Source organism: Aethalodelphis obliquidens, unplaced genomic scaffold (genome assembly GCF_003676395.1).
Source record: "Aethalodelphis obliquidens isolate GAN/ISIS:26980383/991018 unplaced genomic scaffold, ASM367639v1 scaffold11, whole genome shotgun sequence".
NCBI lineage: Eukaryota > Metazoa > Chordata > Mammalia > Artiodactyla > Delphinidae > Aethalodelphis > Aethalodelphis obliquidens.
The window spans coordinates 45,495,351-45,511,816 of record NW_020837955.1 but is presented as its reverse complement, the minus strand read 5'-3'; the positions used below and the strand labels follow the sequence as shown (position 1 = coordinate 45,511,816).

The following is a 16,466-nucleotide window of genomic DNA, read 5'->3' as shown; positions in this document are numbered from 1 at the left end:
GACTTGGCAGGTGCGCTGGGTGTGGGGCAGCCACACGGGGCGGCAGGACCTAGAGGGGCGCCTACAGGAAGGGCCGGGGCTGCTGACCAGGTGCAGCCTACCCAATCCCCACCCCTTCCCCCCTCCGGCCTCTCCAGAATGCAAGCTGGTGGTCATGTTCCTGCACCCCTTCAGGTGCGACCACAGCAATGCTGAGCACCGCCTCCGGGAAAAAGTCCTGCTGTCTCATTAGCTGGAAGGTGCTGGGAGGCGGTGGGGAGGCCTAGGGTCTCCGCTGACCACACCGGCCTGTGTGCAGCTGGGCTGTGAGCAGAGCGGCCCCGGCCACCGAGGGGACAGGTGGTCCTTGGGTTCTGCCATGGCTACTTGGGACCTCTTGTCCGTGTGTGTGTGCACGTTTTAGTAGTGAAATAAACACTCTGTTGCCAATGAGACTGTTTCTTATTGCAGGACCCAGGACTCCGTGTCGGGATTCTTACACAAGAGCCTTGGGTACGAAGTGGTTCACGTTCCGCTTTTCCTTGGTGAGGGGCCCAAGGGGCTGCACAGGTGCACAACGAAAGGGCCAACCACAGAGACAGGCCTTTTAATTTTAAAATTACAGATTACACTTTCAACTCCTTCTGAGAAAACACCAGCTTCTCCTCAAGAGAATATTTAGGAGATACTGAACATGAGTGAGTTTCCTCCCCCCGCCAGGAACCCAGGGACGTCCACTGCCCTGATGTCCACACCCAGGCTCAGTCCCCTGTAACCAGGGGCTGGGCTGTGCAGCAGGAGGGCATGGCCTCCTTCCTAGAGCAGAGACCGGGGAGTATACAGTGACCAGCAAGGAGCCTGTGGACAGGGGACTCCCGGGTGCCCACCCCTGGCCTTGGAGCCGCGAGGCCCTCCTGCTGGACTAGTCAGGGCTCCGCCGCAGGGGGGCCCTGCAGGAGGTCCCAGTCCAGCATCACGGGGCCCAGCACCCCGCTGCGGAAGGCCCGCAGGAAGTCTCGGGCGGCCGCAGGGTAGTTGGGCTGGACAACGTTGACGTCACCTGGGGAAAGCAGGAGGGCCCAGTAAGGATGGAGCCCCACTCGGGAGCTCTAGCCCACCCACCTCAGGCCCGTTCAGGTGGGCGCCTGCGCTGCACATTTGGGAAGCTGGAGCCTCCAGAAGCCACAGGAAGAGGGTGGGGCCGCCCCACACACCCTGCCCCAGCCCCAGCCCAGACCAAGAGCCCCTCCCCCAGAAGCTCCGCCCCCCAAGCCCAGCCTGGGGCCACCAGGTCTCACCAGTGCCCGTCAGCACCTTCACCTTCTGGGTCTTCCTCAGCTTCACGGCCACACGCTTTAGCACACTGGCGATGTCGTCGCAGGCCTCACCCAGGCCATAGTGCTGCACGTACCTGCACACAGGGCGATGGTCAGCAGCTCCACCAATGACCCCTCGTGGGTGCGGGTGACTGCCACGTGGACCTGGGGGCCTCACCGACACCTGCCTTCCGCGTGGCCACGACCAGCTGCCCGAGACCCCCTCCCCCACCGGGGTCCTGGGGCGGCGGTCAGAAAGGCTGCTGCTCCCAGCGGTGTCATCCCCTGGCCCTGAGCTGGCCTCCCACGATGGCAGCCCGGCCACTGGCACACACTCAGTTTGCTGCCGAGGCTGCCTTGGTGCCTCTAGGCGGCTGGCCGGAGATGGACGGTGGTATTCCCCACTGACTGGTGCTCTGGGCCTGGGGGGAAGAGCCAGCACGGGACGGGTGCGGCACATCAGAGGCTGAGAGGCCAAAGGAGACCAGCGTCTTCCACGGACACGTGCCTCCCTGAGCCCCGGGGCCAGGACCCCTAGACCAGCACCTGCGCTGGCCCCTCCCCCTCACCGCCCGCCGGGCAGGCAGGGCTGCAATGTGAACTGCAGCTGCAGAGTGGGGGAGGCCGGACGGGCCTCAGGCCTCGCGCCTGGACCCCACGGGAGCATCGGAGCCGGTCTCGGAACGACAACCCCGAGGACTGCGCGTCCAAAATCAAACTTCCCAGAGCAGCAGCTGCGCAGGCCCCTCCGTCCCCACGAGATCGAAGGCAAGGAAGACTCCCACCCACGCACGCCCAAGACCTGCCACCCGCAGGGAGTCGGCTGTCACGCTTCCCAGAAACACCAAGGACAGCGGAGGTCCAAACTGAACGCCTCGAACATCAAGCAAAACATGACATTTCAAATTCTACTTCCAGGACTTCCCTGGCGGTCCAGTGGTTAAGACTCCGTGCTTCCAGTGCAGGGGGCACGGGTTCAATCCCTGACTGGGGAACCAAGATCCCACACGCTTAGCCACATGCAGCCAAAAAAAACCAAAACCCAAAAAAACCCACATATGTCAAATCCCACTTCCATGCAAATGGGCTAACAGGGACTGGGTCTACTCGCCACCTGGAATAACAAAAAAGGAAGAAACAACCAAAACTTCACACAACAATGGTTTTCAAGGCCCAGACATCAGGCCACAAAGAGTGTAGCCATGGGAAGGAGGAGTGCAGGGAGGGGCCCCGGGGAGCCCGGAGCGGAGAGACGGCGCTGGGGACCAGGGCAGCTGCCGGCTGCAGGCGAGTCAGACAGGGCAGAGCTGCCCAGGGAGAGGGCTCGGGAAACTGGCAGACAGCCACCCTCAGATGGTCAGCAGAGCAAGTTTCCCAAGGCCAGAGGCCAGGAAGAGCCACCCAAGAGGCAGGAGGGGAGCAGCCGGGACAGATGGAACCCAAGATCCACAGGCTGGGGAGGGGGCGGGACGCCCTGGGAATTGTTCCAGGCCCACCTGACAAACTGTAAAAGGAAGGTCCAAAAGGACCAAAGTGTTTCCAAATAACGGTCCCAGAACAGGAATATAAAGACACCTGTCACCAGAAAGGTCCGATTCACGTGCCTGCCCCCCGTCAAAAGCTGTCAGGCACACACAGCAGGAAAACAGAGCCATTACAAGGAGAAAACCAATTACCTGAAACTGCCCCAGATGTTAGAATTCCCAGACGTTGAATCAGTTATTAGAACTGAGTTCCCGTGGTTACAAAGTTAAGAAAACACGCAGAAGATAGTAAAAAAAAAATGATCCAAACCCAGTATCTAGAGGAGAGCACTGTGAAAACACACACTCGGGATTAAAGCAGGTCAGATCTGCAGAAGAGAGGGTGAGGGGACTGGAGAGCCAGCACTGCTGAGCCGGCGGCACCCGCGGCCAGTGCCTGGGTAGTGGAGTCCTGGGAGAGAGGAAGAATGGCCAGAGATCATCCGAATGTGATACAAACTACACAACCACAGATGCGAGAGCCCGAGGAACTAAAAGCACAAGAAACATGCAGAAAACCACACGAAGGCCCAGCGCCATAAATTGCTCAAAAACTTGATAAAGAGAAATCTTAACAGCAGCCAGAGGGCCATGAATACAGAGAACAAAGACAGACAGACAGATTTCTCATCAGAAACAACAGCCGCTCTGCGGGACTGAGGAAATCCGTCCATCTAGAATCTACACGCAGGGCAAACGCCCTTCAAAAACTAAGGTGAAATGAGCACATCTTCGGACAAACAGCAACCTGCGTCACTGTGAGCGTCACAGGAAACCCTCGGGCAGGAAGATGGCCCCAGAGGGAGGGCGGGTCCACACACAGACAAGGAGCCGTGACTGGCGAGGCTCAGAGGAAACTGCCGAGATCGAGCCTCCACTTACATCTGTGCATAAACAAAGCTCGGCAGCACGTCTGCTACATAAAAGCAAAAGGTGTGACGAGACCGGCCCAGAGGTGAGGGTGAGGAGAGCGGAAAGGCCCTCACACCACACTCGGCATTAACACCCCCGAAAAGTGTTCTACAAACCCTAAAGCTACCTCCTCCAAAGCTACAGGTAACAAGCTGACAAAGGGGAATCATAAAACAGGCCAGAGAGAGAGAGGAAAAAAGAACAAAGAATAGCTGGGACAGATGGCAAGATGACAGATGGAAACCTAACGTCAGTGACCACATCAGGTGTAAATGGGCTACCCAAAATAAAAGCAGAAACGGTCAGACTGGGCACAAAGCAAGGCCCAGCTACAAGCAGCCGATAAACACGTTTTAAAAGTAAAGACGCACAAGCTCAAAGCAACGCGACAGGAAAGATGAGCACACAGAGACTCTCCTGAAGGATAAGGGGGGTCACGTCCTCAAACCACCAGAAGAACCCAATGACCTCCTGACGCTTTCCACCCCCGACAACGGAGCCTGGAAACTCATGAAGCAGCTGCTGCCAGGACAGCGGGGAAGAGAGCAGCCCAGGCGGTGGTGGGAGAGCCCGTCTCCCCACGGGCAGCACAAACAGGAAGAGAGTCAGGAACACGGAAACAAGGAAGGAACAGGGACCGAACAGCAATCAACCGACAGCAACCAGGAAGAAAGAGAACACAGAAAGCCAATGAAACCAAAAGCTGCTTCTTTGGGGACAGTCAATAACCTGTGCCTGATGTCCTCAAGGTGATAAAGCAGCGGTCCCCAACCTTTTTGGCACCAGGGACCGGTTTCGTGGAAGACAGTTTTTCCACGGACGGGGTTGGGGGGAGATGGGGTGGCTCAGGCGGTAACGCGAGCAACAGGGAGCGACGGGGAGCAGCAGAGGAAGCTTCACTCGCTCACGCGCCGCTCATCGCCCGCTGTGCGGCCCGGTTCCTAAAAGGCCACAGACCGGTACCGGGTCCCCTGGGGGTTGGGGACCCCTGTGATAAAGGACAGCTCTGGGGCCCCACGGGACACCGGCGCTCACACCGTCCTCAGCAGCGAGAACGAACCAACCAGATGTCTGCACAATGAAACCTCCCAGTGGTGACCAGTGTTAGAACACGGATGAATCCCGAGACGACGGGGCTGAGCAGGGAGTCCGCACCATGTGGCTCCACTCGTAAGATTCCAGGTGATGGGAAGCAGATGGGGCAGGAAGGGGCGGGAAGGAGGGGCTACAAAGCAGCATAAGAACTGGGGGGGTTTTCTGGACTGTGGAACGCTTTCACACGTCTATTAAACTGTGCACTTCAAAGGACTGCACGCTATCTATCTACAGTACTTTAACGGTTCTGTTTTTTCAGTCACGTTTGTCTGGGATGGGAGAGGAAGGGCCCGCCTTCCCACACTCACCCCAAGAGCTGGCGCCTGTTGAGGGTGTAGAGAAGGTAGTCAGCCAGGGTCTCCTCGCCCACCAGGTGGTCCAGCACGGTTCCTGGGAACAGGTAGCAAGGGTGAGCACACACACGTGCCGCTGAGGAGGCCAAGCCGTGGCCTGACCTGCCCCCACCAGCCCCGCCCCACCTGTTAAACGGGAGGAGGGCGCCCCTCCAGGGCAGGCCAGGAGGACTGGTGGGGTCAGAGGGTGCAGAGTGTGTCACCTGTGAGCCAGGACCACACACGCTGCCCGAGACGTCCTGCACCACAGCTCTGGACATCTCTATGGCAGCCAGGCCAAGGCTGGCACGAGGCGCCCAGCCTGGGGGCCTGGGGGCCTATTGTGGGGGGCTGGCTCACCACACAAGGCCAGCTTCAGGCCTGTCTCCACGCTTTGGATCCGGGGAGCCAGCACCCCAGGGGTGTCCAGCAGGAACATCAGCGGCCGCTCACACACCTGTGGGCACAGAGGGCAGTCGGCCAGCCGCTCGAGCAGCCTCAAGCAGCCCCTCCCGCCAGGCCCTCTGCTGGGCCCCACAGGCTTGAGGAGGCCCCAGAGCCTGCCCGCCAGTGTCGTCACTGCCACCAGCTCTCAGCTACCCCACAGGATGCCACTCCCGCGTGATGCGGAGAACGAGTAAGAGCAGGAACCCAGCAGCTGCCCTCCTCCCAGGAGGACGGGCTCTGCCCTGACCCTGTGTGCCCTCGGGCAGCTTCCCTCACCTGTGAGACGCGGTGGCACCTGTGCCCTCCCCCAGGCTTGCTGTGAGGACTGGGGCAGCGCTTGGCGGACAGAGCAGAGGGAAGGGGCGGTGGAGGCCCGGCAGCCGAGGGCCCCTACCTGAATCCTGGACATCACAGCTCTGGTGATCCCAGGCTCGCCGCCCACCCTGGTGGCTTTTCCTGCAGGATAAAAGAGGGTGTCAGTGTCTGTTAAACACACAGGCAGGTAAGCTACAGAATGAGCAACGACACACGTGGAGACCTGGAGGGCCCCTAACACCAGGAGAGAACTGTCTCCCAGCCCTGGGAGTGGCCCAGCACCTGCTAAGCAACGGCCGTGACGTCTGGACCGGAGCTGCCCGCCGCCATCACCTTCCTCCCTGCAAGACCGGGTCCCAAGCATCTGCCCCCACACCACCCAGAAGAGCCTGTCGGTGGGGCCACTCCTGACCAAGAGGCCGCCTGTGCTCTGAACACTGGCTGCCCTGGGGCCCAGCTCAGGGTGTGTCCCAAGCAGACTCTGCACCCTCTGCTGAATCAACACAAGAACAAAGGGACACATGCATCCGTCGGCACAGATGGATAAACGAAATGTGGTCCGTCCACACCACAGAGTATTATTCAGCCCGAAAAAGGAAGGAAATTATGAATTATGAATCACGCTACAACACGGATGGACCCTGTAGAGTTAGGCTCCGTGAAATAAGCCTGACACAGGTCAAATCCTGTGATTCCAGTTATGTGACACCGGAGCTGTCAAGTCCACACGACAGAAAGTAGACCAGAGGCTCCCAGGAGTTCAGGAGGGCAGCTACCATTTATGTCTAGAGTTTCCGCTTGAGATGATGGAAAAATCTGGAAATAGGTGGTGTGATGGTTGCACAGCACTTAACGTACTTAATGCCAATGATGTTTGTTAAAGCCACAACTAAAGAAAAATAAACAAAACAACAGCTGACTGTAACAGCTCCCCAGTTGGCAGCGAAACAGCCCGAGATGACGGTCTGGCACTGTTCGGGCTTTGGGGTGGCGCCCGAAGGACACGCTCGTGCAGACTTGGTCTCAAAAGTTGAGAGGCGTGGGACAAGGACACAGGCCTGGGGCTCCCCCTCCCCAGGCCCCGGCCTGACGTCGCACCCCACGTTTCCTACACACCTTGAGCACAGCGGGTCAGAGACAGATAAATGAAAGGACGAGATTACCAACATTTAGAAAAGTCATCGCATATACTAAACACTATAATTAAGCATTTAGTTTTGAAGAGAGAACGCGAATGAAGTATAAAACGTATAAGGGAATGACTGTGTCTCACCAGCTGACTGCATGCCAGGCTGTCACCTCCTCCTGGTGGGAAAAGACCCCCTGACGAGCTGGGGTCTCGGGCTCTGAAGTTTGTCCCAGCACAAGAACCAGAGCCTGCCCCGGGGAACTACCTTTCCTGAGGTGCTGCCTCCGCAGGGAGTTGATGAGCGATGACTTGCCCACGTTGGGGACCCCAATCACCATGATGCAGTACTCCAGGTTCTGCAGGCGCGAGAGCAGGGATCAGCGGCCCAGCCAGACCCCCCAGACCCACACACGCCCAGGCCAGCTTAACAGGAAGGACAGTCGCTGCACCGGCCCTGCTCACCCACCTACTGAGACCCGGAGGACAGGGGGCTCCCCAGGCTGTGCTCGGTAGCTGGGTCTGGGGCTCCCCAGCGGGAGGGACGTCCCACAGCTGGCACTGGCCCACCACCAACCTCTCCTCGGTGATAGCGGTAGCTGCTCCCAACCAACTCCGTGACCTTCGGGATTATCTGCAAGAAACAGACCACAGGCCCTTTCCTGGGGGAACTGGCCACCCTTAGCTTCTGGAGGTGGACACTCCAGCGCCCAGCACCGGACAGCTCAGGTCCAAACACGTCAAGGTTCAGGCTGCGCTACGGCAGGCGGAGGTGGGGGTCGCCTGTGCCCCACCTCGTCCCTCCACCAGGAACCAGCAGGACAGACCCCATGGGGCGACGGCTGTGACTGCCAGCACGTGCTAACAAGATGCACGTCAGCCGGTGAAATTCTCAAATACGACTGGGAAAACAGGCACTAGACCCTCCACAGGCCCTTCCACCTTATGACCCCGGAACGTGTCTCGCAGGCTGACTCTGCTCCCTTCCCACCATCAGCCGTCAGGCCCGTGCTGCCCTTGGCACCGGGAGATGAGCGTGCCCAGAACCCAAGCAATTACGGGTCGTCTCCGACACTGTGCTTCTTACAGAAGCACAACCTAATTCGTGGCATTTCTTTAACATATTTAAGCAGAAGCATTAGAGCACAAAACAGAAAAAAACCCACCTGCTTGATATTTTCATCCTTCACACAGTTGGTAAAAATGACATTTTTTAGGCCTTCTCCTTCTAAGTGTTGTATAATTTTCTGAAAGAGACAAGACGAAATTTCCATTTTAAACACTAAATGAAGACATGGGCAGTGTCACACGCTAACGCCCAAGATCTGCTCGCCAGCCCAGAGCTGCAGCGGCCAGGGACTCAGGGAGGAGGCTGGGCCCACCGGGCAGCGCAAGGGGCAACGCAGCACCAGGGACAGGCTGCCTGAGGAGACGTCCAAGGAGGGCAGCCTGGCCCCGGGGTGGCCCTGGGCGGCTGGCTCCATGTGAGGACACAGAGAGAGGAGGCCACACCAGGTCATTCCAAGTCACTCCCAGCACTGGAACTGCTCAGCGCTGGTCTCTGTCTGGTCGCACCATCCCTCCCACTCCTCCTAACGAGCTTCCACACAACGAGCTCCACTGAAACTAAGCTTTGAGCCCCATCCGATTACAAAGTACAAGGAATACTTTAAAAGCCCCTAAGTAAACTAAGGTTAATATGAACTTACTGGCCGTAACGTGAAGCAAAATCAGCGCATGACTGATATTTTTACAACCAGTATTGCACTCTTTGCTCAGCTACTGAGTAACTTAAAGGAACAAAGAAATCGTTCATTAATTCATTTAGTTTTACTCATTTATGTCATTTGTTATGAGGACGCAGATTAAGGTCAGGCATCACAGACACACGTGAAGCTGCGCTTCAAGTGTACAAATTTGCACGGGACGCTGCCACCCACCCCACAGGGGCAGACACGGAGGCCACCCGGGGCTTCTCCTCTCCTCTCCTCCCCAAGCCCTTGGCCGCAGCACCTGAGGGGAGGGGCAAGCACCCAGCCGCCTCCCACATGGGAGACCCCCCACGCCCGTGTCCCCTTGTCAGGCCACCTAGTGTGCCCGTCACTCCACAGAAATCAGCATTTTGGAGCAGGAACAACTGATGGCTGATACGACCCAAGTCTCAGCGAAGCAAAGCAGCTGAAAACTTGTGATCACCAGTAACTACAACTGCCCCTGCAGTGAAAGCCGTGGGGTTCTGTTCTCAGAGCGGAGCGCGCTCGGCAGGAGGGATTTCAGTAAGCAGACGCGCAGCCTGCACGGCAGGGGCAGGGTCCTGATGGGCGACGTCTTCCGCTCGGGTTCTCAATGAACAAAGCACCCTGTGGCTTCAGCACTTGCATCTCCCTAGAAACCGGGTGCTACAGGCCTGTGGCAGGGGTTTAAATAACTCAATGTACCACAGCCAACTAAGAAACCAGGAACGTGTTCTTGCTGCTGTGAAAGGAAAAGCTCCACAAAAGGAAAAAACTGGCTTGATTTCAAGATTCTGACACCTACTCTTTACAAAGGATTTGATAACAGCAAGAAAAGCAGAGAAGAACACTTCACAAGTAGCATTTCCTGAATCTTCACGTTTCTCTTACTCAGGGACAAGGCGAAACATACCTCCGGCCTGGTCACTGTATCCCCGTCCCGCAGGGCTCAGGGAAATCCCCTAGCTGCTTTGGGCCACCCGCCTTCCAGCTTCCAGATCACTCGGTGGGCAGCAGGTAGCCCACAGGTCAGCCAGGGGTCTGGGAAGCCGTGGGGCTGGCCAGCGAGGACACCAGGGGCAAATGCAGCCACCAGGAGGCCTCCAGGCCAGCGCTGTCCGGGGGACGACCACTCACCTCATGAGGCAACAGAAACGTTAGCGAATGAAAGTGAAATAAAACGTGGACGTCGGCCTCACAGCAGCAACTACGACCCACGTGCTCACAGCCTCGCGGGTCCAGTGGCCGCCACGTGGGGCGCTCGGCTCCGGCCGCACCTCCCGGCCACCTGCTACAGGAGGCGCACGCTTCGATCACTTGGATCATGAGTTAAACAAAGGGTAGTTTGCTAAAGCCGGCGGGCCCGGACAGCCTGACACCACGTCCGCCCAGTGATCCGGCCCGACTCAGGGGCGCTCACGCTGAAGGCCCTGCGGGGCATTACCTGCTGCTCCTTCAGATCCGCCAGGTCCATCTTGTTGAGGACGAGCAAGTGAGGCTTAAGCCCAAGGGTCTCCTGAAACAGAGGGTTTCGGCCTGAAAGTGGGATGTGGCCAAATTAAGGCAAAATTCCTTCAACGCTTTACAGCCAATTAACGTACTTTGCCTCGTCTTGTTACGCAGACTGGACCACCTTCGAAAGGAAACCTGCAGAAGGGACAGGGCAGAGGAAGCCCAGTCTGGGAGCAAGTGAGCTCGGGCCAGCCCAGCCTCCCACCAAGACCAACCCCCCAGCGCGCCTGCCCCGCCAGTGCCAGGAGCCACTGCAGGCCCCTCACCACTTCCTGTGGACAAGAGGCAGAGCACAGACAGGGCGGTGGCCCTCAAGTGGCTTCTCAAACAGGAACGGCGGCGGCAAAAGCAAAAAACGAAGCTCACTGGAAGGTTTGACGACTAGACCATTGTTCAGCTGCCAAAACGATCTGATGGCTCAAAAAAGTCCCTCCCACAGAGTCCTAACTAGTATATGTCAGACCACCGCTGCCACCCACCGCCACCACCCTGTGGAGTTCCCACGAAGACCTCCAGTGAACCTGCCTCCTTACTGCCATGGGCAGGCCCTTTTTCCCTCAGCCAGGGGCCCTTGGCGCTCACTGCCAAGTGCCACCTCCCGTGACACGGACCCAGGCAGGAGGGAGGTCTGTCTGTGTCTTCATCTCGTGAGCACTCGGCCCCTACCTGGTGCTTGTCTACTACGAGGCCAAGGCCTCAACGTGCCCTGGGTCTAGGCACCCAGTCAAGTGCTGTGTCCTCACCCACACAACAAAGGGACTTTCCGTAAACAGCCCTCTTCCCTCAGAGGTTAACCAAGCCTGTGCTAATTCATAACGCTGAAAGCCTCCAGACTCCCTCACGGCGCCGACCTGGAGGAGAAATCAGAACGTCTAGGGACTAAAGGAGCAGAGGCGGCCTCTCATCACAGCACACGGAGCAGTAAGGGCAGGTTTCATTGTTTTTCAATAATCAGACACATAACTGCCAGTAAGCCCTTCGGACTGGCATGAGGTATTGTACGAACTGATACATTTAGCCTACAGTAGAGAAATTCCCACAGGCCTTTGAAACAGAGAAAACAGTCCCTCGCCCTCCACCCTAGAGATGGCAATGACTCTCAAGCCAACACCTTCGCCGTACAAGGAAAATCTAAACACAGCTCGGGGAAGTACAACAAAAGCAGGCTCTGAAAAGTATACTGAGCGAGATGGTTACATCTTGCCAATCCACGCCTCAAGTACAGCGGGAAAAGTCTGGTTGGCAGGAACGTTTTAATGGAGGTTTCATATCCCACCTGGACTGGGTTGGAAGGCCTGGGCGTGCCAGGCAGAGGTCTGAGAGAAACGATGCCACCTGCGTATCAAAGGGGAGCTTTCTGGGCCCCACAGAGATTCCGGTTCACTGGCCTGTAAAGGGGCCCAGATATCGGTATTTTCAAAAGCCTCCTGGCGGAATTCTCGTGCGTAACGAGGACTGAGAACCACTGCTTCAAATGCCAATAATTATGACAGGTGACGCCGCTGACCACTGTGGTGCTGACTGGACCAGAGCAGGGACCAGAGGAGGTAGACAGAAACAAGGTAACAAGCCAGGAATGCCTCCTGCTTGACTCAGGAGGGTCTCCCCTGCACTACAGTTCTGCACCCAATGCCAATGGGGTTGGGGGATGTCCCTCACCACCAAGCAATCCTCCACCACCACCAGCTGGGTGTCCTAGTATTCAACTCAGTTCTGCCACTATCTACCTGGAGATGACATCAGACCCCACAGGTTAAGGGCTCAGGACTGCTACCACCCCCCACTTCAGACACCAACTGCAAGTCGAGGTTGTCACCTGGTGACAACCAACATGCTGTCTGACCAACGGGCTATGGAAGGAGGGTTCCCACGACCCCCTCCTTGGGTCCTAGCAATATCAGTCTGCCAGACTGGCTCAAGGAATTAAGAGAAACATTTTACTTACTAGATCAGGCTTATTATAAGAAGACCTAACTCTGGAATAGCCAGATGGAAAACACGTATAGGGCGAGGGACGGGGAAGGGACCCGGAGCTTCCATTCCCTCTATATGCCACTATGCCTGCATCTCGACACCTCACCAACCCAGAAGCTGTCCCCAGCCCACCCCTCAACCTTTTGGGTTTTCACAGCGGCTTCATTACACAGGCAGGACAGAATGAATCACTGGCCTTGGGTGACTGAACTCAATCTCCAGCCCCTCTCCTTTCCGCAAGGTCAGAGGGTAGGACTGAAAGCTCTAAGGCTCCCATATCAAGGTTGGTTCCCCCAGCAACCAGCTCCCCACCTTAGGTGACTTAGGGTCTTTTCCAAAATCACCTCATTAACATAACAAAAGACACCTTAGCGAGCTCCTCACTTAGGAAATTCCAAGACTTTCAGGAGCTCTGTGCCAGAACCAGGACACAGACCAAATATGTGTTGCTTATTATAAGTCACAATGTCACAAGCACCAAAGGATATCCGGGCATCATGGACCTCGATGATACAGTCCACCAGCTTTAGGCTGCTCTGCATCTTCTTCAGCCCTGGAAAACAGAAGAAGGACGCTTAAGGGAAGAAAGGGGTCCATGGCCTTTTAAGAGAGGTAGAAGATTTAAGTTGAACTGTCAAGAATGACACACCATCATAAACAACCTAAAATGAATACATCTGAGTGCAGTGCTCTATTAAACAATAACTGTGTCTCCTTCAAATTCAACCCTGGTGGCTGAGGAGAGAAAGTTCAGGTCCCTGCCTGAGGGACACCTGCACATCACAGGGTAAGGTCAGAGCCCATCCGTCTACACCACTTCCACAAGTGGGCGACTCTAGGTGGAATATTTAACCTCTACGGGTCTTTATCTATAAAGCAGAGAAACACTGACTAATTGACTCATGGGGCCCTCAATACTGTGTGGAGATGACGATGGTGTAGGTACCAACCTGAGCCACTCACCCTGGACGACGCACACACAAGGCACTGAACTCACCCCGCACTAGGAACACAACAATGCTCCTCTTCTGCGGCTCAGCAGTGACACCGCCCCTCAGCCTCCCCTCCCACAGCCAAGCCCTGTCATTTATGCACATCCTCAGACATCTCACCTCACCCCACATGCCGCCCCCCGCGGGCGCCCCGTCCCTCCCGAGCACCGACGCGCGGAGCACCCGTCACCGAGCCTGGCAGAGCAGGCGCCAAAGGGGGCGGGAGCAGGGGGAGCGTGGCAATCCGTCACACGGGGAAGGGCTGGACCCGTCCTACATGTCTTCTTGGGGCCAAACTTTGACAAATGAACGGTAAGAAACTCCCAGAGAGGTTTGGGCAGAAGACAACAAACTCGATCTACGTCTCAAAGGTTTTGAGGTGACTGAATAGCTGAATACAACTTGTAAAGTGCTTTCCTACCCCTACTTCATCTAGTCTCCAAAGTAACGTCAGGAATTTATCTTTTCCAAAGCAGATGTGTAAACTGAGGCTTCAGGAGCCGAGTGGCAGAAGGGCCTTACGACCCCCGCCCTCCCCGCTCGCAGGCGACCCGCGAAGAGCCGGGTAAACAGCGTGGGCCCCGCCGCGTCTCGCCGGACCTCACCCTTGGCCATGTGGCCCGGGAACCAGCGCGCCACGTCGCGACCGTCTAGGGGGAAGCTCTCCCGCCAGGCGGCCCGGGCGGCGCCGCACAGCGCGCGCGTGCTGAGCCTCATGGCGCCGCGTCCCGAGCTCCGCGCAGCGCCGCGGACCGCTCCATCAACGGACTTCTCCGCCGGGCCCGCGACCCACACAAGGGTTCCGACGCTCCAAGCTTCCGCAGCGCGGCCCGCGCGTGCGCGAACGACTCTGCCTCTAGCGGCGGACCCCGAGAGGGGGCGGGGGCCCGTGGGCGGGGCTATGAGCCAGGGGCGTGGCTCCGAGCCAGAGGCGGACCCACGCAGTCCCGGGGGTTATCGGGGTCCAGGGTTCAGTAATTCATTAAATTAAAAAATCCTGGTTCTTCCTAAGCGTATCCTGAGCATAAGTAACAAAATTTAGCAGTCCGCTGTCAGTTTGGTCCCTTTTTACAAACTTTGTCAAAATTTTTCAGATATTTAACATTTAACTTACAAGTGTAACATCCTTTTCTAAGTACTCTGGATTTTAATGTAACAAACAAACCTTTGCAAAAACTGACTGCAGTTCTGCTAAATTAAACCTATTAGTACAAACAGCCTCAAAATTCCCTTCACTGTCCCAACACTCTGTATAAATGTAGTCAGATTCTAACTTTTTTTTTTTTTTTTTGGCCGCGCAGCATGGCTTGCAGGATCTGAGTTGTGCAACCAGGGGTTGAACCTGGGTCATGGCAGTGGGAGCCCAGAGTCCTAACCACTAGGACACCAGATTTTAACTTTATACCTCAAGTCTGAGTAACTACTGACTGCACTTCGAGTTACAAGAGTATGACAATAATGTAATTTTTTATTTTATTTTATTTTATTTTTGTCTGCGTGGGGTCTTCGTTGCTGCACGTGGGCTTTCTCTAGTTGCGGCGAGCGGGGGCTACGCTTCATTGCAGTGCACGGGCCTCTCACTGCAGTGGCTTCTCTTGTTGTGGAGCACGGGCTCTAGGCATGTGGGCTTCAGCAGTTGTGGCAAATGGGCTCAGTAGTTGTGGCCAACGGGCTCTAGAGCGCAGGTTCAATAGTTGTGGCACACAGACTTAGTTGCTCTGTGGCATGTGGGATCTTCCCGGACCAGGGCTCGAACCCGTGTCCCCAGCATTGGCAGGCGGATTCTTAATCACTGCGCCACCAGGGAAGCCCTAATGGAATTTTTTAAACAAGCTCCTAAAACTCCAAAGATGCTCAGATTCTCAGCACAAAGATATCACTACTGTCATCTTGATGGCCTTAAACCTCCTAATACTCAGAGCTAATGGTTCCTGGGGCTGAGACAAGCCCTCCAGGTGCCTGACTGAGACCATCTGGGCCTCCTGCCAGGCCTCCCAGCACCCCTCCTGAGCCAGCCCAGACAGCCTGAGTCCTGCACCCAGACTCATGAAACGTGAGACGTCAACAACACAGAACTCTGTGCCTGATGCACGCTGTGTTCTTCCATGGCCCTAGGACCAAAGAATGAAAATAAAAACCCTCCTGAAGCCCAGATTTCTCTCAGCTGTCTGACAGGCAGGTGCCCCAAGTGAGACAACTCCAGGGACACAAAGCAGTGGACACACAGACAGACCTCTGGGGGCAGAGGGAAGGTCCCTGGGAGGGCGATTTGACCCAAGATGAGAAGTCAATAAGAAGGTGCCAGGATGAAGGATGGAGGGCGTGTCTGGCACCACGGCCCAGAGCCTGGCCACTTGGGGCTGAAGAGAAGCCCAGAGGCAGTTCTCCAGGCATGCATATACTCCTCCAGGGAGCCAGGGCCCCAACCCAAAGCAGGACACACCCTGCAGCCCAAGGTCTGAGGAGGGTCAGGAGCCACTGACCTCGAGGTAGGTGCCAGGCCAGTGGGCGCCAGGCCGGTGGGCGCCAGGCTGGTGGGCCCCGTGCCTGCCACATGGAGTCCCAGCCTCTGCAGCTCCTGCACCTCCCTGCACAGGCTAGCTTCCAGCTGCACCGCCTCCCCGGGATGGTCCTGGAAAGATGCCTAAGCTCTGCCGTGGCAGCCATGAGACTGGCCATTGCCACCCTCACCTGAGGCTTCTGTCCTTTCCTCAGCTGTGAGATGGGGGCCGTGCAGCCCATTCCCTGGGGCTCTGAGGATGCAGCGAGGGAAGATGAGAGAAGCTGAGCACAGCACCCAAGCCCCCGATACACTCCCCACCATCTACCCAATCACTGCCCAGGAGACCCTGACACGCTCACCCCAGCACCGCCCAGGGCACCCTCACACGCTCACCCCAGCGCCGCCCAGCGCACCCTCACACGCTCACAGCAATGCCGCCCAGGGCACCCACTCCTCTGCACCCTTCAGGCCTCACTGTTCACCTCCTCCAGAAAGCCCTGGGCCCTCGGGTCAGAAAAGGGTGCCCCCTCCCCCGCACACTCCTGTCTCACACTCACTGGCCCTCGCCCAGACCGTAGGGCAGCCAGTGCCTGAACAACGGGGAGGTCCACTGGCTCTGCTGCCACCAGCAACGAGAATTCAGACACCCGTGAACACACCCAGGGTCCAGGGTGGCCGGGGTAGGCGGGCCACGTGCTGGGGGCACA

At 57.1% G+C, this 16,466-nt stretch overlaps 1 protein-coding gene across 3 annotated transcripts; it reads right to left on the bottom strand.

Annotated features, from left to right (window-relative positions):
- Positions 1 to 564: 564 nt before the first annotated feature.
- Positions 565 to 16,432, bottom strand: MTG1 (mitochondrial ribosome associated GTPase 1). Of its 3 annotated transcripts, none has more exons than XM_027113062.1 (11): positions 13,862 to 14,092; positions 12,753 to 12,817; positions 10,223 to 10,327; positions 8,212 to 8,292; positions 7,623 to 7,679; positions 7,314 to 7,404; positions 5,999 to 6,060; positions 5,518 to 5,614; positions 5,134 to 5,215; positions 1,278 to 1,390; positions 565 to 1,039 (listed from the first exon to the last, which is right to left on the bottom strand). In XM_027113062.1, the coding sequence occupies exons 1-11, from the start codon at positions 13,971 to 13,973 to the stop codon at positions 906 to 908; spliced, it is 999 nt and encodes a 332-aa protein (XP_026968863.1). In that variant the 5' UTR covers positions 13,974 to 14,092; the 3' UTR covers positions 565 to 905. The 3 variants fall into 3 exon arrangements, with proteins under 3 accessions (XP_026968863.1, XP_026968861.1, XP_026968862.1); XM_027113060.1 differs by lacking the exon at positions 13,862 to 14,092 and adding an exon at positions 15,740 to 16,432 and having other exon boundaries at positions 570 to 1,039; XM_027113061.1 differs by lacking the exon at positions 13,862 to 14,092 and adding an exon at positions 15,740 to 16,432 and having other exon boundaries at positions 570 to 1,039; positions 1,300 to 1,390.
- Positions 16,433 to 16,466: the final 34 nt, after the last annotated feature.

What these genes read in the sequence shown, in the direction of transcription:
- MTG1 (XM_027113060.1), bottom strand. Translation starts at nt 15,998, where the DNA reads ATGGGCTGCACGGCCCCCATCTCACAGCTGAGGAAAGGACAGAAGCCT. An exon ending in TCGAGGTCCATGATGCCCGG is followed by an intron (nt 10,328 to 12,752) that starts ATATCCTTTGGT and finishes TAATTTGGCCAC; the next exon opens with ATCCCACTTTCAGGCCGAAA. An exon ending in CTGTGATGTCCAGGATTCAG is followed by an intron (nt 5,615 to 5,998) that starts GTAGGGGCCCTC and finishes CTGTGCCCACAG; the next exon opens with GTGTGTGAGCGGCCGCTGAT.